At 36.6% G+C, this 22,514-nt stretch overlaps 1 protein-coding gene across 2 annotated transcripts in view; it reads right to left on the bottom strand.

Moving 5' to 3' along the window:
* scml2 (Scm polycomb group protein like 2) overlaps nt 1-14,856 on the bottom strand; it is a 32,133-nt gene extending 17,277 nt beyond the window's left edge. For both annotated transcript variants that reach the window (XM_084714406.1, XM_084714412.1), the window contains exons 1-6: nt 14,767-14,856; nt 14,420-14,485; nt 13,015-13,085; nt 12,379-12,613; nt 11,104-11,192; nt 9,598-9,841 (exon numbers count right to left, since the gene is read on the bottom strand). In XM_084714406.1, the coding sequence (XP_084570532.1) occupies nt 9,598-9,841; nt 11,104-11,192; nt 12,379-12,613; nt 13,015-13,085; nt 14,420-14,485; nt 14,767-14,788 (727 nt within the window). In that variant the 5' untranslated portion in view covers nt 14,789-14,856. The remainder of the gene's footprint in view (nt 1-9,597; nt 9,842-11,103; nt 11,193-12,378; nt 12,614-13,014; nt 13,086-14,419; nt 14,486-14,766) is intronic.
* Nucleotides 14,857-22,514: the final 7,658 nt, after the last annotated feature.

The following is a 22,514-nucleotide window of genomic DNA, read 5'->3' as shown; positions in this document are numbered from 1 at the left end:
TCTCATTCTCTGCTCATCAAATACATTCTGGGTTGGTGACTCCCAGGTAGGGGTGTCACGATTCTCCAAACCCACAATTCAATTTGACTTTCTATTTTATAATTTTCAATTTAAATTTAAAAAAAAATATTTTTGGGGGGCTTTTATGGCTTTATTGATAGGACAACTGAAGATATGACAGGAAAGGGGGAGAGAGAGAGGGGAAGATGGTTTGGTGAGGGTTGTATTATATATTATATATTATATATTATATATTGCAGTAGAATCTATATATTTTTACTTCATTTCCATTTTTCCCTCGTATTATGATTTCTCTATACTTTATATTTTTCTATTCTTGATTGTGAGTACCTGCAACCTGACCCATTTCCCCCAAGGGATCAATAAAGTTGATTTTTTTTTTCAATCAAATGTATTGATTCTGATTCTGAGATGACTGCAGTAAAGAGCAGCGAGTCGAACGCACTGTCACTGCTGAGACTTCACAGCCTCAGTGCATGAGGCGCACGATCCACAAACTAAACTACCAGACCAACAGTTTTAAACATTTTTTAGCGCTGTTGTTAAGACTATCAAGCCTTGATTTGCAAAGATCAACAGATTATTGGTTTTATACCCTGACAATATTCATTCACATTTTAAAATAAAAAAAAAACAGTCTATATGGAATCAAGTGTGATATAATGGTTGGTAAACTACGCTGTGTCATCTTTGAAGTGCTGTTTTTTTACTTCACACACACCGTAAGTAAACAGGAATGGAGAGAAAAAAGAAATGCTGAGCTTCAGTTTTTTACCGAACTGTCACTGGCCAAAGTCTCCTATAAAGAGATTTCCAAAAGTCTGAAAACAGAGCCAAGAGTAGGAATTACATCAGGTTGAAACGTTATTATGGAATTTTTGGCCAGTGATGCAAAAAATAAACTGCCTACCACAGCTTTAATCAAGTATTTAGAAATTAAAAGCATGCCTACAACATAATTTTTTGCCTTAAATATTCAAAAACGACTTCCATGTGTCTGTATCTCGTAAAATACAGACATGCTGTATTCTTCATGTATTATTCAGGAAGTTCTATTCTGCATTCTGACCTAATTTAATACCAACAAGCAAAGAGAAAGATGTGTCAAACAAAATGTAAAAAAAAAAGAAAGAAAGAACTAAATTTTGCATGATGATGAACACTCACTGTACAAAAAGGGAAATAGTGCAACACCCAGTTTTGGCATCCAGTGTAGCGTCTTGCAACCCCCCCCCCCCCCCCAAAAAAAAAAAAAATGTGTGTATCAGGGTCACAACAGGACAATTCTGATGAAAGCTAATTATAAATTTCAAATGTAGTCATAATAATTACAGTCTCTCACTCCTTCTCTCACATGTACAGCTAATTATCAGCTCATTAACACCTCAGCTGAGCCCTACTTATTCACTTACTCACATACAAACATTAGCTGTCTGCTGATTTACATTATCCTTTCTTACGGGTTTTTTTTTTTTTACCCACACACACAAAGGCTAAATCTGTGTTAAATCTCTCTGCAGGCGCAGACCGGGGGATGCTTTCACAAAGACGGACTTTGACCTAATGGTCAGACTTTACATAGAACTCTAAATTGAGCAATAAGATTGCTAGTGCTGGACTATCATATGTAGGACTCATTCACCATGTAATTCTAGATAAATAAAGACTTTTTAAATAAATAAAAAAAACACTGCTGACCGATCAACCACATCAAACTGCTCGACTCTGTTCACTGCAGCAGAAAAATTTAGTCTTCCTGAGGAATTCAACAGTTCCAGGGACATTTTATGTGAAAATCCAGTGAAGAGTGCAACAATGCAACGCAACTGTGCTTTTCCTGTAGTACAACGTCTCAGTGCACCGCAGACCTGCAGCAGAGGACGCAGTACTTCAGCTAATTCATCACTCAGGCTCACAATAGTCTCCAAAAGCATGTCACTGCGCTCTCTAAAAACTCTTCACTTCCTTGTTGCTCGCTCCACAACTTTGCTCGACAACCACAAATTATGAACCGTGTTTTCCTCTGTTACCGTGGAAACGTGGGTCTGACTCAGTTTTTCGGCTTAAAATAAGTCCGTTTCTATTCTCGTGAAACTGTCAGTAGCTGTCAACTGCTAATCTAAGAGTAAAATTGAGACTGCCCCAACACTAGAGACCAGCGGTGGTGGAGGGCGTATCCTGTGGTTAGGTAAAAGTATTAATACCACACTGCAAAAATACTTATATTGTATTTTATATCAGACTGCAACAGTTTTTTCATTATTAATTAAAGGGCTGGAGTTGGGTCATTTTTAGGGCAAGACCACTTTGATGAATACAAAATTTATTGGGGCATTAAAGCCAAAATGAAGGGTTTGGTGCAATAATAATAACTGATAATTACATTGTAGTAGCACTAAACAGTATTCGCTGATAATCAGCCTGACCTGCCACTGCCAGTAATCAATTCAAACACATATAACTAGACTATAAACCATTAATCAAACCAGTAACCAACCTCAGTCAATGTCAGACAACCTTTTCATCTGCAGCCTAGTGGTGACAAAACGTTTAAAACATACTGTATTAGCAGCTTGAATAAAACAGAACCTCCCTGTGCTCTTTGTGGAAAATATAAAGCCAAACTCTTTAAAAGTTTTGACATATTAAGAATTCTCTACATGTTAGCAAGAACACGTAACACTAGAAACACAAGATAAAATGCATCATTTGACAGCAGTCTTTCTTTTAAGGGCACAACAGCCAGTTCAAAACAAGGCCTGCCAAACTGGCTGTGTGGGTGCTTTGAGGTTTGGCTGTGGTACAATGCCTGCCCTGGGATTAATCTGCTGATTACTTTCGCAATAAACCGACTGATTGTTTGGTTTGTGAAAATGATGGAAATGGTGAGAAATGCCGCCACAGTTACCAAAGCCCACAGTGACACTATCACAATGATTGTTTTGTCCAACCTCAAAAATCTTAAAGCAACACGCAACAATATGTAACAGCTGCGCATCCAAAAATGAGCACTCCAGTCTAAATAGTGAGTTGGAGCCTTAGACTTTATATTAAATAGGTTGAGATCGTATTTAATACATGATCTATGGTTGAAGCCAGTTGTTTCCCCCACTTCCTCCTCCCTATACTCAAAGAAGCTCAGGCAGGCTGCAGGGATACTGCAGGAGTGCAAGACGAGGGCAACATTGTAATTGTAAATGTGAAGCTAAGCCCATTATCCTGAAAACAAAAGCCCACTGCTCTGAAAATACACACTCTGGATTTCAGTGACTGCCTGACTCACAGTCTGTCAGACTCCATTGACATATTAATCAATTTTAATGTGATAAATATCTTCTCCATTTAAACAATTTCTGATAAAGAGACACTTAGTCATTCAGCAAAAATTCTGCATTAAATTGAACTCTGATTAATATGAAATGGGCAAATAATAACACAAGTTATGGGCCCAAATAAAAAGCTGTAGCACTGTTGTCAGTATCTCAACATGTTTCTTGAACCTCTGGCAACATATCATTGTCATTTTATGATTTTATTTTACAGTAAATATATAACATATTTCACCATTAAATTCTAAATAAAATACATAATAAATAAAATAATCACACAGAAAAACAGTAAGAATTGTGAAGCTGGAGCCATTAAATGTTTTTTCATGGAAAATGACATAAGCGATTGTTAAAATAGTTAACGGTTACTTTTCTGTCAACCAACTCATTAATCAACTAATTGTTTCACCTTTACTTGTACATACTGTTGGGTAGTTTGATTTATAACAGAGATGTCTGTCTTCTATCCAATATAATGGGACTGGATGCTTGTGGTGCTCAAAACACCAAAAATACATCTGAAGAAAATCAACAGCAATGTCTCTTTCCAGAGATCAGTTACTCGATATAATCCACGGATATTATTGTAATCAGTTTCATGTAGGAACCATTTCTACGATACAATATCCAAGAAATACATGAAACTGCTCAAAACAAGGTCTGTGGATTGTCTCGAGTAACTCAGTCATGATTTATGGAAAGTGTAGAGAGAGAGGGCAGACAGCTCTACAGCTGCTATCCAAAACAATCTAGATGGATAAATAGTATGACAGACCAGAGGAAAAATTATTTTTTCTTTTTCATTTTTTTTGGGTGAAGTGTCCCTTTAAGTACAGTCCTTCAGTACTTCCACCAAAATCCCCTGGTGAGGTCAGAATCAGACACAAGGATGTCACATCATGACAGCAAAGCTCCGTTCAGCCACAGTGATCAGTCTTTGTTGGTCACACAGTTTTGTGTGGAACTACAGCTGAATCAGACATGAACGTCTCTCTGGTGTTTCGACACATAAACACTGGACGGAAGCAGCAAACTCGAATGCTACGCAGCCTGAGGACGGAGAACATGCTCTGAAAGACACATAACTGCTGTCATCCATCAACAACATGGAGGAAACCCCCAACGCACACACACATGCACACACGCTTCCCATTAATCAGGCAGGTCGTTGGTCTGGGTTATTCAAAGCCACATGTTTCCTGACCAGTGGGCACCAACAACAGTGTTAAGAGGGGGGAAAACTGCTGGTTGGGAGCTAATGTAACGTAACAGCAAACATGATGATTGATATTTATTACACCTGGAAAAAACCCCAATCTCAGAATCAACAGACTCACCGCAGAAGCATTTGTCAAAGTGATTTTGATGGATGACAAACGTCTAAATATCTGCCAAAGAAACTAAACAGCTGAACCTCGAACAATAAGAATTTCAGCATAAGTGCAAATCACACGGTGACATACTCCTGTAACCGCTGAGCATAATTACCATATAATTACATCCTGATTGATAATTAATAGTTCAGTACTGCCTTCACACTTTAATAATATCAGCCAGAGCTCTAATTTGCACAGATACGTACAGGGAATGTTGTGTCAAACGGAGGTTCAGGGTGCCGTTGGGGGTCCGTGGAGAAATTGGAGGCATGTAAAAAAGCACGGAGGGAAGTGGTATAACGTTTTTGTTCTCTGAAGGGGCCGCAGACAAATTTTACACCCTGGACAAACCTTAGAAAGGTTAGGGAAATGATTTCAGACCAGTTTATCTCCTGCAAAATAAGTTCTAGTATGTATAAATTAAAATTTATTTGCTATTTTATTTGTGTCACAGACAGCAAAAATATATTACACTTAAACAAATATGAATCATCCAGTTCATCCAGTGCAAAACAAAGGGCTCAGCAGTGTCGATCAAATATTGATCAAGATTCTGTTACTGCATTGCCTTTCTCTTGCTTAAAATGTTTTCATTAACATATTAGATCATGTTCACCATTACTCCGTGGATCAGGTTCAATCTGAAATCTGTACACACTGTTTCGCTACGATTTACAGATTTAATGACGTTTCCTGGAAACAGTGTGCGACGGTGTGCAACAGGCTATTATATAAACACCTCTGTTTTAAATAGGCGGTGCAGTGCGCTTGCAATAGGGTGTTTTTCTATGTTTGGTCGGGGCTGAACGCAGCCTTGATGAACAGACGAGTCAAAACCAAGCACTGCCCAAGCTGCAGCATGTCATCAACCAGCTCAAGCTCTGGTCGGTACTGTGCATGCTCTGTTTGCAAAAAATACAAAATGGCAACCCCCGTAATTCTAAACTTAAGGTTACAAAATGGTCCACAAACCAATGCGTGACGTCACGGCGGCTTCGTCCTCTTATTCCACTGTTTATGAATAATGTGTGATCAACAACCTCAATCTCAGGAGACAAATCTTCTAGAGGTCTTTTAAGTCTTTCAAAATGGTCATTTAAATGTGAAAAAATAAAGCAAGATTTACAGAATTTTTGAAAATAGTTCATTTGTTTGAATGACCATGAACTGCATGAGAATTATTCTCGAGTTTATGGATAATTTTTGGAATAGTTAATTGGATAAAAGAGTCTTTCACTTGTAACAATTACAGCCTGTCAATTGGCTGTTTGTCAACTTTTTAAGATTAATTATTGACATCTATGATCAATAACAACATTGGAAACAAGACTATCTTAAAATTAACAGACCTGACATTTTTACAATGACACTTTAAACATATATTTGGATTAATCTTAACATTTGACACTTTTTCCTGTACCTGTCCTTACCTAGAGAGACTGATTTCTCATATATATTAAACTACATTCAAAGAGATTTAAGTCATATTTCCAAATAAATAAACACCCATGTATTCAACTCCAAATAAACTAAACTATTTAAACAAATTTTTACTACAGAAGGTCACAGTAGGTCAGATATTAAATATCTCATTTATTCAGAAAAAACTCTTTTGAATGCAAAATCGTATAAATCAGGCAGGACAGACTAAAGCAGACTGAGAGAGTTCTCAGTTAAATTAGAAGACGTGCAAACAAAACACTATTCAGAGAATTATAACCTGAAATTTGTTGTTTCTGAGGATACAAGACTAAATCTGTATCTCTGTGGGAAAAATCAGTGTTTGTTGTTTTGCTCCAACTGCCGAGCTGCTTTGTCACATCTTTCAAAAGGGCAGCACGGAGCCAAAAACAGCCCAAACAATCGCACATTAAGAAAACAGCCCGTGGTTATGTAAAACAGAGGATTAATATATGAGAAAAAAGAAACTGGAATCGGTTCAAGCCGAATCTTCAGGGAACTCTGCAGAGTCAATGTGGAGGTCAGAGCTGCAGGTCACAACCCCAAAAACAAAGACTCAACACACAGAGGAGAAAAACCCACAGAGGAGGAGCCTCAGACCGACTGAATGCTTATTACAAATTTCTTCTATATTTTTAACAAACTTATTTCAGTGAAAACCAGTACTATGGAATTTATAAATACTTAAGTAAATTCTGCATCTTTAAATATGTTACTGCTTGGCACTCACTGAAACATCACTGCATGATGACATACAATCACACTATTATAAGAATAAAGGAACTAAAACAATCACAATCACCATTACAACATTATATCCTGATACGATATAATTACTTTTAATGATTACTTCATAAGAATAAGCATTTAATGCACCCAAAAAATCCATGAAATTAATCAAAAACACCTTTCCATCATTGGTTACAATTATCAATCACTCTGCCTTTAAAATATTGTCCATAACCTTATTTATTACATCAGTAATTAGCCGTAGCCTTAATTGGACTAATTAGCCTTAATCCTTTCAGAGGTTTAATAGATGGCGATAGAAAAACATCATGACTATGGAGGAGGAATTTAAATATAAATCAGTAAATATTCAGATAGTGAGTAGTGAGCTCTGTTGTTTCTCTGTTGTTTGTGGAAAGTAACTAAGTACATTTATTTAAGTAAAAATATTGAGGTACGTTATTGGTGATACGTTACTTTATGCCTCTACTCCATTACATTTTAGAGGAAAACATTGTATTTTTTACTGCACTAAATTTATTTTACACCTATATGTGCTAGTTCTTAATTATTCATACTAACTATTATTAACTGGTTAGTAATTAGAAGAGACATATAATCAGCAAATGAATTATCATGCATAGATTAATCTATCCAGCAGTATATTGAATAGTTAAAATTAGCTGCAACATTAAAGTGTCAAGACTTCAGGTGCACATAGATGTCGAATGCTTAAATATTCAGTCCAGGTGATCCGTAGTGAGAGGTGGACCTATGTCTCGTTCCACTGTAATTTGGTGGGGATAGTGCTGTCAAATATTGATAAACATTTCCTCACCCAGATGCAGCATCCTTCAGTTCACCATCAAGTACACTTTTAGATTTAGATCATTCCTTTAAAGATCATAAACAAGGCTTACATTACACTACATAATTGAAAATAAATGAATAAAAGGACCCAAATGCCTCCTGATTGTGTTGCCATCATCGTCACAGGATGGGTGCATTCATGCACTTATGCATGCAGCGCTTCCCAATAATATAAAAAATCTGGACTGAGGTCATTTGAGGCCAGTATGGGCTTGATATGGGCCTATCACAGATATACTGGCATATATGTATACTGTTATGCACTGAATATTTTAACAGAACATATTCTGCAGAAAAGTGAGTGATTTAGATTTAGCACAACTGGGAACACATGAGTTTTTGCTCCCTGACAGGTGTAGATGCTGAGGAGCTATTCTTTTTGTTTTATAACTGCAGTAATATCAGCAACTGATTGATGAAGTACTGATGTTAATTCAGCTATTAATTTTATTTTTATTCATTCTTTGTTAACAATTGGTTGACAATGTGTATGTTAAATTGTTCATGTTAAGTCATATATATATATATGTGTGTATATATATTTATGAATATTCTTTAATCAAGTTATTTTTAAGAAAACAGCCCTCTGAGTACTTTTGTGTAATCATATTAGTGTAGAATCAGTGCATAATCCACATAGAAAAGTTCTATTTTTATTATTATTATTTTATTCCTTAATATCCTTGGAAAATATGCAGGAACTACACAACATACTGCTGCATGGGCCTTTCTCAATACTTACAATCTGCAAATGCCATAAATCAGACTGCTATAATAAATATAACCAGCTGAAGGACTTCTTTGACTTGCTGTTGATGGAAAGTGCAGCCTCGACCATTATAGACCAGGATAAAGGGTAAGGTGCACCATGAACTGTCATTACTGAATACATAATGCATAATGTAGAAATAACCTGACTATATGACTGATGATGTATTAACAATTATAACTCAAAAATGTAATTCAAAATGGAAAGTTCTGCATAATAAGTAATTTTACTTTTAGTACGTTAGTACCAAACACTGTTAATTGCTACTGTTACTTCAGTAAAACATCTGAGTACTTCTTCTTCCTCCGCCAGTCACAGTTTACTTCAGATAAAGTCAAATACAAGGAAGGAAGCAAATTCTGACCAACTGCTTGAGTCACACGGTGATCTCAGAGAGATCGAGACTGAACAAGGACCCTCTGTGCTGATAATGACTCGAGTCTGCGGCCAACAGAAATGTGGCCTGACACCCAGTATCAGGGACCATTAAACACAGAACAATCAAGATGATTATCTGCCTCTAATGCAATATTTCACTCTGAAGTCTACAACTCTGCTGAGACGCCTGGGATGATGAGCAGACGCACCAGAATTTGTGCTCTGCTGCCCTCTAGTGGTGAGAGTTAGATAATGTTATTTAAATACCTGAAATCCAACACCTGTCCACCATTTAAACAATAACTACCCGTTCAGTCGTGGAATAAAACTCGCTCTCTATTGGCCTGAATGTTATAAAGAACCATATTCTGAATATTATATGAACCTCAGTCTGTAAAAACCTGAGCAGTAACATCCTTTTCTTATCATTATGGTATATTAAACATAATTATTTTAACAAATTAGACTATTAATTATGATTTTGTATTGAATTATGAAAACTGATGCATCATGGCGATCAAAAATATCTTAATATGATCTAATTTATTACTTTGTAGTGGAAGCCAACAACAAATTTGTACAACATCTCAAATTCATATTGCATATTTGCATATTTCACACAACGTTCAACAAGAAATAAATAAATAATCACAGCATCACTCACAGAAGTTTCCAGGCGGCTGTAGGCTGTGTTTCGTCAGGGCGCACCAGCCGACGGGGAAGATGTCTCTGGAGTCGAAGGGGCACCAGTAGTCGAAGGCGCCTCGCCAGCCGTCAAACATGACGAAAATCTCCTGACCTCTGACCTCTCCCACTGTGGCCGGACAAATCAGGTAGGGGTTCTTCCTGTCCACCGCCTCCAGCTTCATACCGGGCTGGAAGTAGTTTTTAGCAGGGCTGGGCGGTTCCTAAACACACACACACACACACACACACACACACACACACACACACATAAACAAGCAAATTAATACTATACATTCACAGTATCTCTGTTTTAAGTTGAAGAAATAGCTTTGCAGAATTTAATCAGGTATGTCAGGTCAGTGATTTGTGCAATAATAATCTGTGACTACCTTCCAGAATTTATGTCTGCAATAGATATAAAGATTTACAATATAATATCTTATATAATATCATTACCTCACCATACATTTAGAGTAATTATAAGGCTAGAATTTCACCTAATTGTCCCAAATATAAATTTCATGCAGGTACTGGGCTGCGTTACTTGCAGCTATGCAACAAAATGTATTTACTCTGGAGGGGAAAATGTGCAAGCATCAGTCCAGTAATTGGTCAACAGGCATCAGCAAATTCACTTTTATGTATGCTTGGAAATGTTCCCGACTCTTTTAAATAACACGAGGAAGCGGCGTGATTGCGAGGGAAGCCATCACTGTGAAGTGGGTCAGGGTTGGTAATCCTTCTACTTCCTTGTGGAAATCTTTTATCCCCAAGACTGTGCAAAAATAGAACACTATATCGATGGAAGGACTCATCCAGAAATTGAGGAAAACATTGGGATATCTGGGAGTTACACAGAATCTGAATTTAAGTGGATAATAACTGTGGAAAAAATGCTGAAATGGGGACATAAATCAGATCCATGTGTATGATAAGTATCAGGTAATTTCACCATGTTGTGTCTCTTACTATCTAAGTGCCATGCCCCATTTTTTGCACTTCTTTTATGAACCATTGTAACACAGTTTATATGTGTGCTTCTTGAGAAACACTGAAGAGAATAAAATGTTAAATGTTAAAAATTCATGCAAGTCCTTCAATGTGCTTACTAATGACTAAACATGATGTTAATTCAATTTATATTGAAACAAAACACTGCTTTCTCATCCTTTTTCTGTGAGAAATACTGCATGTATTTACTTGTATGCTGCTGTCTGATCCATAAATATATGAGTGGCTCCCCCTTGTGTCTGTGCTGAATACTACTTTAAGCTTTTTAAATCAAGATATATATTTGTATTAAATTATGATCGCAGCCACAGCGGTAATAATCAACTTTTCACTGGTTGTTTTAAATGTTATATAAGGTGTTCCTTTTTAATTTTTCTGACATCACATCAGTCAACTAAATACTGAAAATAATAAGTTTGGTCACTTTCAAAGAGTATTGGCCTTCAGTAGTTTCTCCTCCAGGTGTCGTTACCTTTTTGAAAGCGGAGGCGGGGGCCATCTCCGCCCCGCTCAGCGTCCGCAAGAGGAACATGGGCCACGAGGAGGCGTTCATCCTGAAACCTGAACACAAGGTCAAAACACAAGGTTAGATTTATTCAAATGGAGATGTGGGTCTTCAACACGATGACATAGTGTGTGATGTTATAACTTTGATTTGTTATATTTATATTTATACTGAGGTACCTGTATCTTAAACAGAGCAGCTCTGCTCAGACTGAAACTGAGCCTTTCTATGCTGCTGATGATGTGATGTCCATGTAGTAATTAAAAGCAGTGAGTTCACCTATTCTAACTGGTTAAACACAACAAATGGGAGACTGAAGGAGGTACAGCAGCCCTTTTTCACTGCTACATTTTGACTCATCATAGCAGGAAACTAATATCATCAACAATACCTCTGTTCTGCTGAAGTGTATCAATAAAACATATCAGTGTGACGATGAGCCAGCAATGCACAATACCAGAACCGTGATGCCACTTAAATGGAACTCAGCCATCATTAATTTTATTATTTACAACTGTCCTTTTTCTAATGTGACACATGAAAAAAAACCTTTGTCAATAAGCACAGACTGAACACTGTCCAATCAGTCACGTAAGAGAAAACAGCTGTGTGAGTCGTGACTGTGTTGAGCCTTTAAGGTTCAAAAAATGTTATTATATATAATGTTATTTACATATGTATATGTGTATATATATATATATATATATATGTATATCTGTAATAGTGTGTATTTTGTTAAATTCTGAACAGGCTATCATAAAGTCCCCTGGAACACTACATGGATTTAAAAGGGACACATGCTGCCTCTTTTAGTGTTACATTTCCTAATATTCATGAATTTTCATTTTCTGAAGTGGTCTATTTCAATGGGAGCAAATTATCTTTAAATGTATAATTCGTGCATGTTCCTACAATTGGGAAATATTCTGTGTTTAACATTTCTTTAATCAAACTTTTGTTTGCTTTATTTTCTCCTCTCATCCTGGACTTGTTCCTGGAAGGCAGAAAAAGCTTTTATGCAGGAGAGACCCTGTGAGTGATTTGTTTTATAAGGAGGTCTTGCAGTAAAGTGCTGGACCACACACACATTTTGGACTCACTACACATCTATCATATTTTGTGTAAGATATTAGTTTGAATCATTATTAAATATTCAAATATTTCACTTCTCAAACTGAAGTCAAGTAAAAACAGATGCAGTAAATATCTCACCGCTGGCTGCACCAGTTTAGAGACACTCACCCAGCGGTGGCTGCAGCATGTCTCCATTTCTTTCACATGTTCCTATTGGCTGGATGTCTAACGAGTCGACCAGTCTCCAGAAGTCATTGGTGTTGTCGCTGCCGTCCAGACGCAGGCGTAGACGAGTACCCATCATGCCCATCACCGTCGCGATGCACACAGAGTTGGAGTTGCGAGGGTCCCTTGCTTCAAGTTTCATACCTGCTTTAAAGTCATTGGTGGGGGGGACTCTGGACTGCAGAGGGACACACGGAGGGACATTCAGTCACTGTCATATATCACCAGATTTATCCTTTAAACTACACCTGTGACTAAAACATCAGACTGTTTCACAACCAGTTAAAACACCTTGTAGCAGCTTTAACAACATTAAAAATAGAAGGAAATGTTACATATCTTAAAGGGACAGTTCAACCCTAAATCAAAAATAGAGATGCTGGTTTTGAATTTTCCAAATTTATTTTTTGGTGCCATTTCGTCCCATTATACTGGCGAGAGGCAGTGATCATTACAGGCAATATCTCAAAAACTCTTCAAGTCACACCAAAACAATCTAAATGGAAAACAGCACAACAGGCCAGGGAAAAATATGCATTTTTTATTTTTGGGTGAACTGTCCCTTTAATGATCTGATACCTGTTTGAAGCAAGAAGGCGACGCTGCAGTTGAGGATGTTTCTCTCAGATAATCTTCCCAACTGAATGGTTCTAACAAACAAAAACAACACAAACTTCTGATTACTGACAAGATTGTTCAAGGAGAGAAAAAACAAACTGGGTTTGAGTTCACAGAACATTTTGGGGAGGAATAAAACTTCTGGCCTTAAAGGACCAGTGTGTTGGATTTAGTGGCATCAGCAGTGAGATTGCAGACTGCAGACACCTCGTCTTAAAACCCCCAAAAAAGAACAAAGGCCACATCTGGAGCCAGTGTTTGTCTGTTCAGGGCTGCCATAGAAACATGACGGTGCAACTTGGCGGCCTCCATGGAAGAGGCTCTGCGCCCTCTGTAGATATAAACAGCTCATCATAATGCCTGGGCCACACTGGGTGTATGTACTCGTGCGTGTCGGCCACCTCGCTGAACAGCTGCAGCTCTCACGCCTGTGGAGGCCACACAGACAGTGTTTCTGCTGCAGCGCTGCTCCTGCCAGCCTCATCTTTCTACACTGAATTTACAGAGGAGTTTTTCAAAAAGCAGCAATTTTTCAGAAAGAGAGAATGAGGGAGGGAGAAAAAGAAAAGAGAGAAAGAAAAAGAGAAAAGAGAGCATGCATGAAAAACACTGCCCTGCACAGGATTTTTTTAATGTCTGTGAAGTATTCTAAAGACACAGACATTGGAACTGAAGTGAGAGGTGTCATGTTGCTGATATAATGTTGACACACTGGACCTTTAAATGTGCAATAATTGATTTTTTTTGGCAACTTGAGGGCAGCAGAAACAAGTTGTGAACACACCATATCCCGTCATCACCCTGTAAGTTCTTTGTTCACAAACAGTCGCTTATTTATGGATCCAGTCATTATAGAGCAACATAAGCATTCATTTTGAGTTGTGTTTGTAGCCTCCTGGTGAAAATAAGTCCAATATTCACTCTCTACCAACTCTTGTGGGAAACATTTGATCTGTAACCAAAACCTCAGCATTTTACTTAGACATTAGTAAGTAAATAATAAATCTAGCAGAGGTAAATAAATTGTTTGGATGTACAATGGACTACAGAGAGTAAAATGTCTATTTTATGCTTATTTTGAAGCAATACACCAATAGGAAAAGAGATGAGTGTTAGAAATGCACATCAATAACTTGCTAAAACCTTCTGAAGACACAGTTCAACATGCAACCGTTAACCCAGCCAAGAAGAAACAGAAAAAAAAAGAAAAAAATAGGTTACTGCTCACTGTTAATGCAAGAACTGGCACAATGGCAGCTGAATAAAAAGGGAAAAAAAAAGCTGTTAACTGAAGAATTTTTAACTCAGACGGTTAATGAAAGGATCAACAATAAAGGGGAGCAAGCCGGAGATCAGAGTTTCTCACCATTAGATTTGTCGAGGGCAGAGCCTGCTGTGATGCTGCTTCGTCTCTCCTTCTCCTCTTTTTGATCTGAAATCAAAAGATGATTGAACTGCTCATCAGGATTTCGGAGCGACTGATATACAGACTGTAATTACTGTGCAAATCAAGGCATGAAACCTGCGACTGTAACGGTTCAAGGGAAAAATAAAATAAAGCTCAAGCATACGAAACAAGAAACATTTTAATTATGCGGTAGGAAGTGCCAGTGAGCATTTTGATCGTTGTGTGTTTGCTTTGTGATCAAGTGAAGACATTCGGGAATCGGTCTCAGACAACTGGGAACACGGCGCTGTGAAGGTCTACCTTACCTCTGTGTGGTGTTCGGCCCATGATGAGCAGAGTAAACTGCGCTGCTCCTGCAGAGGAGGTGAGACAGGCTTTTACCTAAAGAGACACTGAGGAGAAGACAGACACAGTGTGAAAACTTCATACAGAATATACCAGAATGCACACACCTATGGATTATTTTGAAACGGCTTTTCGATACACATCCCCATCAAAACGAAGAGAACTGTCATGCAAAATTCACTTGACTTTTGATCTCCAAGACCAAGGAAGTGGATCACATCACTATTTTTAACTTCTCTTTTATGCTACTCTCTTAAATCATATTTATCTGTGTTTTTATATTGTTTTGTATTTTTTTTATGCCTTTCATGTTTTACGTGAAGCAATTTGAATTGACATGTTGTTGAAAGGTGCTGTACAAATAAGCTTGCCCTGCCTTTGTTGTGATGTTGAACAGTGGAGAAACAATGCATCATGTAATAACTCTATAAAATGTGGTGCATTTTCACCTCATTACACAATAACACTTGCACTCTGCGAAATTCTGCTGCATTTTGAAACAAATTTTTACTTCATTTTGTAATAATGTGTCACATTTTGTATTTTTTTTTTACTTTATTAAGGAATTACACATATTCTGCAATAAATTTTCACTTAATTTTGTAATAACACTCACATTTTGTAATAATCTATCTAATTTTGTAAGTAAGTTTGTAAGTTATTACATATTGCAGTGGTTATTACAAAAAGTTCACTTAAAGTTTTTAAGTGAAATTGTAATAGTGGTGCATTTTGTAATAACCACCACTGGATGCTGTGATGCACCATATTATTACATTTTCATCAAAAAATGCGGCTGATATTACATAACGAGGTGTTAAAAGAAGTAATATTTTTTCTGTTTTAAAGGTTTGGTGATATATTATGTTGTCAACACAATGAGAAAAAAGAGCAATGCTAACAATGAATTGATCCAACTAACCAAGAAACTATTATCTCTGTAGTAAAAAGCCACAGTTGTTGTCCAGAAACTATTAAAACCACAATGAGCCACACTGTTGAGCTGATGTTCCTTCATTACCACCAACACTTCAGTCAATCCCACATGGAACCATCCTGCTGCAGTAAACATTCACTCGAGCACCAAATGTGTATTAATCCACAGCTGAAAATAGTCCTCAACGAATGCTCTATTTACTGCTGTTTGACTAATGTTTACTAAAACCTACAGTGCCTAATTGTTTTAGAAAATGACTGACACTCTTTTATATAATTGCAACACATTTTTGAAAATTCTGGGCTGCAGGAGTGATTGGGTTTTGGGTCACAGTGCTGCAGACAGGGCAGGAAAGACATGTTGGGTTTTTGTTTTTCCATGAGATTTGTTGACGGTAAAAAAAACAAGATCATCTCTCAACCAAAGCAAATTTTCCATGTGAATGTTCTCTGTTTTTCGTTGCTGTTTGTTGGCTTCATTCTGTAAAAGGGCTGCAACAATTATTTTCACCATTAATCAATTAATCGTTTAGTCTAAAAATGAAAAATGAGCCCACAATGAAATCCTCAAACTGCTTCTTTCATCCAGTCAACAGTTCAAAACCCACAGACTCTGCTTTTACTATCATAACAGGCAAAAGAAAGCAGCAAATCCTTCCATTGAAGAAGCTGCAAACAGTAAATGTTTGACATTTTTGCTTGAAACATGACTGAAACAATAAATTTCTTTATGAGCGACTAATCATCCAATTGTTGCAGCTCCATTCTGTAACTGTCACAGGCAATAGTTATTAACATTTGTCTGATTGTACTGCAATAATTCTGTTATACCTAATATGTTGCTAACAACTTAAGAAATAAACATATTCTATAATTTACTGAAACTTTGCACATCAAAAATGCAGCAGCAGTTATAAAAGATGCATTAGATCCAACTTAAAACATCTAATCCTATTAAATGTGCATGAGAAATAATTATGATACAGCATAAACACTAGGAACATGAGCCAAGTGTCCAACAAATGGTACGTGTTGTTATTTCACACGTCCATATGAACTCCTCTGGCCAAAAGGCTTGAGTTAGCAGCTTCGCAACAATACTAACACTCTCGAGGCACTCTAAAAATTAATAATAAAATTTAAAAACATAAAATTGTTACCACTGTGTTTATGCTGAAAAGCTGGCACAAACATTCAGGTTTACAAAAACTCAGAGGACAGTCCCTGTCCCTGTAAAGTCTGCACATAGTGATGCTCAAAATGAAGCAGAAAAATAATCCAAGCATCAAAAAAGTGATACATTCCAAAATAAATCCAGAAAACTGGAGGTTAAAATCTCCCCAAAAGCCAGACAATGTCTCCTTCCCTTGTGTTTCAGATTTTTAGCATCTGCAATGTATTGTGGCCGTCCCTCCCTCTGAAGACCCTTCTGTCTCTGCGGCGAATCCCATTGAGTCACAAGGAGCCATAAAGATTCCAAGCTGCCATAAAAAGCCATTAAGACGTGTGGATGTGGGACGTCTGCTGGCCGACATGAAAAGGATTCCAGCCCCACTCCTCGCCCAGCTCCAGGTTCACTGTTTGCACTGGTCTGTCTGCCTCGCTCAAGAGGGTCAGACAAAAACCCGCCCCGCAGACCAGGAAGCACTTAATTTTTACAGCCTCCATTTCCACTGAGGCGACCACTTATCTGGGATTAGTGTAACGTTCGCCAACCTGAACAGTGAGGCGATCTGAAAAATGACCCAAGACCTTTTTTTCAGGGGAGGCTGTTACTTTTTCTTGACAGGAGGAGCTGTCAAAGTGTCACTGGTAGTATCTTTTATCATGTGAAAAAAATGGACTGAGTAAAACTTTGGTCTACAGAATATGGTTGATGTAGAAATACTGCTGCTTTAAAGTGACATGTAAGTAAATAACCATTGGAGCATGTGAAATATTTACTTACATGTCACTTTAAATAACTATATTCCTACACACCATCACTCCATATCATGTTCATTGTAGAGCTGCAACAATAATTGATTAGTTGTTTAGTAATAAATTTATGGCCAACTACTTTGATAATCAATTAATAGGGCTGAAGCATTTTTTCCACAAAGGAAAAGTCAAAATGTTTGCTGTATTTTCTGGTTTCTTTACTCCTCTGTGACAGTAAACTGAATATCTTTGGGTTGTGGACTAAACAAGACATTTGAGGACGTTATCTTGGGCTTTGGGAAACACTGATGGACATTTTTCACTATTTTCTGACACTTTAACAACCAACTGTGTAATTTAGAAAATAACTGAAAGATTAATTAATTGTCTTTTATAATTAACGTTGCTTCTATTTTGTACTTATTGCTTAGATTCTGTCATTTTTACAGCTGATATTTTATCTCATGCCTGACTCATAATTCTTTCCACGTGTGAATCTTTAATACAAACGCACCTTTTGATATTGATGCAGTTGCAATTTTGTGTCGTGTGTTTGCACAATGGCAAGTTCTTGGATCTTTACTCAAATATTTCTGTGCAATGAAAAAAAGACAACAATATTGTAATGCACATATTTAGGTTGCATTATTAAGTGATTTACTGATTATATAATATTTAATGCTCACACAAATATTTCCTTGTAAATTTAACCATGTTGTTAAATGAAAGAGCTTTTTCTGAACATAATACAGTATTACCTATTGATGCTAGGGCTGTGACAAATTATTAATTTTATTACAAAATCAATAATCAGCATTTTACTAATTAATCAAGTTTATAAAATGTACAATGTTTGTCTTGTGATTATCAATCCAAAAATCCAAAAACTGTAAACTAACAATGAAATAAAACAGAGAAAATCAGCAAATCCAGACATCTGAGGAGCTGGAAGCAGCATGTTCTGTCTTTTTGTAAAATGCCTGATAAATTGCTTAAATGATAACTTATTATTAATAAATCAACTAACTGTTTCAGCACTGATAACATTTGCATTGGTTTCTTTTAGATGTTTACGACATAAAAGTGAGGTAACATTTTCATTTGCAATGAAATATTGCTTGAAAGAAAGTTTTTGCGTGTAGAAAAAAAAATGCCTGGGTCCAAATGTTTGAATCCACTCACTATCTGTCTGGTATGAAGCAAAGAAAAGCAAAGAAAAGGGCCTTAACTTCTCAGAAGACACAAGATTATTTTGACCTTCAGTCATAAGGAATGAAAAGAACATTAAAAAATAATCAGAACACATCATGAATTTGTCTTTGTCTAGATGTCTCCAAACTGCGTTTTTCTACGACCAGCAAGTTCAAAACCCAAAGATGTTCGGTTACTATCACATAAGATAAGGAAAGCAGCAAATATCAGTTTATTTAACCAAATCAACAGAAACTATTTTGATGATCAAAAATGACACATATTTGGTTCTAGCATCTACAATGTGAAGATTTGCTGCTTTTTTTGTTTTATGTGACTTGAAACTGAATATCTTTTGGTTCTGAACGGTTCTGATTATGTCACTATTTGCTCCAGGATAATTTCAAAGACACAGTATTGAACAATATAGACAAAAAGACAAATTAATCAATAATAAAAATAATCATTAGTTGTGGTCCTGCAGCAGATTTAAGATCTGTCAAGGATTAGTTAATAATCAGATTAAAACAGAGGAGAGCAACATTCTTCCTTGACAAATAGGTTAAAATGCCAATCATTTGGTGATTGATTAATAAACCAATAGTTTCCAAAGATACTACATTATATTTGCAATAATTTAACCCTCAACCTGCCAACAAACATACAAGGACTACAGACTGTGGTCCCTGAGGACCCAAAGAATAAGCCTCTAACACAGCAGAACTTATTTCTTTTTATAATATTATTAGTTGTGTAATTAATGTCACCTAATGAAACTAAAATATTATTATTTATTTATTATTATAATCAGAAAGTTACAGTGAATTTGCATATTGTGTAAAATGGAAACAGACAGAGCACATGGGGAAATCTGTCTGTCTCCTTCAAAATGACTGACAGGTCCACCAGGACCCCTGTACACTGGTATTTTTTAAAAAGCACTAATTAAAACAGTAAAAATTATATGAAGTCATTAGGAACAAACTGATTGACAAAGTCATGAAAATTGAAATAATGAAATAGAGCAGCTGTGAAATGTGACAAAGAGTACATATTTAGGTTTGTTGAGTTAGTAGGATTAAAGTGAATATGTTTTGGTTTTGAACTGTTCTGAAAATATCACCACTGGCTCTGGGAAATTGTAAATACATATTATAGACTAATATAGATTAATCAATAATGAAAATAATCACTAGTTGCAGCCCTGAGCTGATTGAAGACCCATTAAAGATTGGCTGATTATCTAGTTTAAAACAGAGGAAAGCAGCAAATGTCTGGCACACGTCCTTGACAAATCACTTAAATGATAATCAATAGCTGCTGATTGATCAACCAGCCAATGGTTTCAACTGATTACAAACAGATTACATTTGTGATTAATTTAACCTTCATCCTACCAACGAACATGACGGGAATACAGAGCGGGCTCCATCAGGAACCTGAGAAAAAACCGGCTAGAAAAAAAAACAACCATCATAGCAAAATGTTGACTTATTTCTTTCCTGAAATATTATTAGTTATGTAATTAATGCCATCTGAAGAAAAAACAGTAGATTATTATTATTCTAGGAAAGTTGCAGTTAATTTGCATATTGTGCAAAACGAGGAACTCTGCGTCTGTGTCCTTTAAAGTGATTGACAGGTCCCCCAGGATTCAAATACATTGGTTTAAAAAACCCTAATTGAAACAGAAACAGAAAGATAATATTATAGTCATAAAAAAACTGGAATAATAACATAAAGTACCTGTGAGATATGACAGACCTCCAAAGACCTCTGGGGTCTGTGAGGAGCCCAGGTGGGATTAAAGTTTAACTGAATATCTTCTGGGTTTGATTATATTCTCACTACATCACCATTTTCTCTGGGAAACTGCAAAGACACATTATAGACTAATAAAGACAAAAAGTCGGATTAATCAATAATGAAAATGGTTAGTTGCAGCCTTGAGCAGATTGAGGGTCAAAGATTAGTCAATCTAATTTAAAACAGAGCAAAAGTGCAAATGTTAACTTAAACTGATAATGATAATCATTTGATGATTGATTAAACTGAATTAAGACGATGCTGCTTCACATGTGCAATTAATTTAACTTTCATCACCAACAAACATACAAGAACTACTGACAAATAAACTGCTCTAAGAAACAACCATCACGTCAAAATGTTAACTTTTTGATTCCTTCTAAGATTATTAGTAAATTTTCTAAATTGATAATTAATCTGTCAATTATTTTCTCAATTAACTGATTAGTTGTTTGGTTCATAAAATGTCATAAAATGGTGAAAAATGTCGATCAGTGTTTCCAAAAGCCCAAGATGACGTCCTCAAATGTCTTGCTTTGTCCGCAACTCAAAGATATTCAGTTTACTGACACAGAGGAGAAAAGAAACCAGAAAATATTCACATCTACGAAGCTGAAATCTGAGAAATTGCACTTTTTTCCTCTTAAGAAAATTAGTCAAACCAATTAATCTGTTTTCAAAATGATTGGAGTTTAATTTGATAGTTTAAAATTAATTGGTTAACTTATTGATTGTTGCAGCTCAATATGTAATTAATATTATCTGAAGAAAGAAAATTGATTATTTTTATTTTAGCAAAGTTAAAGTTAATTTGCATATTGTGTAAAATGTAAATAGAGCACAAATCTTCTGCATCTGAGTCTGTCTGTCAAAATGACCCCAGGACCTAAATACACTGATATTTTTTTTAAAAAGCGCTAATTAAAAAAGAAACAGAAAACAAGAAAATTAAGTTATTAGGAACAAACCAATTGCCAAAGTGAAAAACTGGGTTTGGGGTTTAAATAATAAAGAATTTTAAGAAAAACATAGTGATTTTATTCACTCTGCAGCACAACCTTCAGTGGGACCAAAGGAAGGGAAATAACCTTTTTTAAAAACGTGATAATAATGAAATCAACCTACAAATCCAGGTTGAAAAGCATCCTCACAGCCCCCCCCCCCCCCCGCTGTTTTCTGTGTCAGGCAGGACAGTTTGGAGACAGGAGAGTATAAAAGGATCACATTACTGCTGAGAGGCTGAGGGGTGTGAGCCGCTGCAGGGCGTCACCTCCAGCTGGATGGTAACTTATTAAGGATATTATTTCCTCTTCAACAACTTTGATTGCAGGATATTTTTCCATGCAAAACAGTTTTCTTCATACTAAAAATCAGGTTGTTGCATGCACCACATCTCTGTGCACGCGTGGCTGATTAAAACGGGATAATTTTTGACTTTCATTTGCAGGATTTAGAAAGCCTGAATCAGCAGAAGATAAAAATTCAATTTGAAGAAAAGTCTGTGACGCATTTTCATTTGGTTTATGGTCACATTTGGTGGGCGGGACAGGGCTCATTATGCAGGCTAAACACTGCTAACGTTACGTTATACGGCAACCACGAGCTGCAGAATCACGCCAAAGCCTTTCTTCTTTAGTTGCGGTGTAATCCCGTGCAGGAAGACGCCAGTAAACGGAAAGCAAATCTGCAGAGTTCAATGTCGCTTCAGTAACGCAGCGAGCAGCTCTGCTCCTCCTGCCTGCACAGAATACAGTATAAACACGCTCTGCTGTCTGTCTGTCCGTCTGTCTCCGCGGGGACAAAGCTCACGGCTTTTCGCCGCAGCCCGCGGAACAAACGAGACAGAAAGCCGTCG

The sequence above is a fragment of the Lutjanus erythropterus genome, chromosome 1 (assembly GCF_056507025.1).
Source record: "Lutjanus erythropterus isolate fLutEry1 chromosome 1, fLutEry1.hap2, whole genome shotgun sequence".
Lineage (NCBI taxonomy): Eukaryota > Metazoa > Chordata > Actinopteri > Lutjaniformes > Lutjanidae > Lutjanus > Lutjanus erythropterus.
This window is presented reverse-complemented; position numbering and strand designations above follow the sequence as displayed.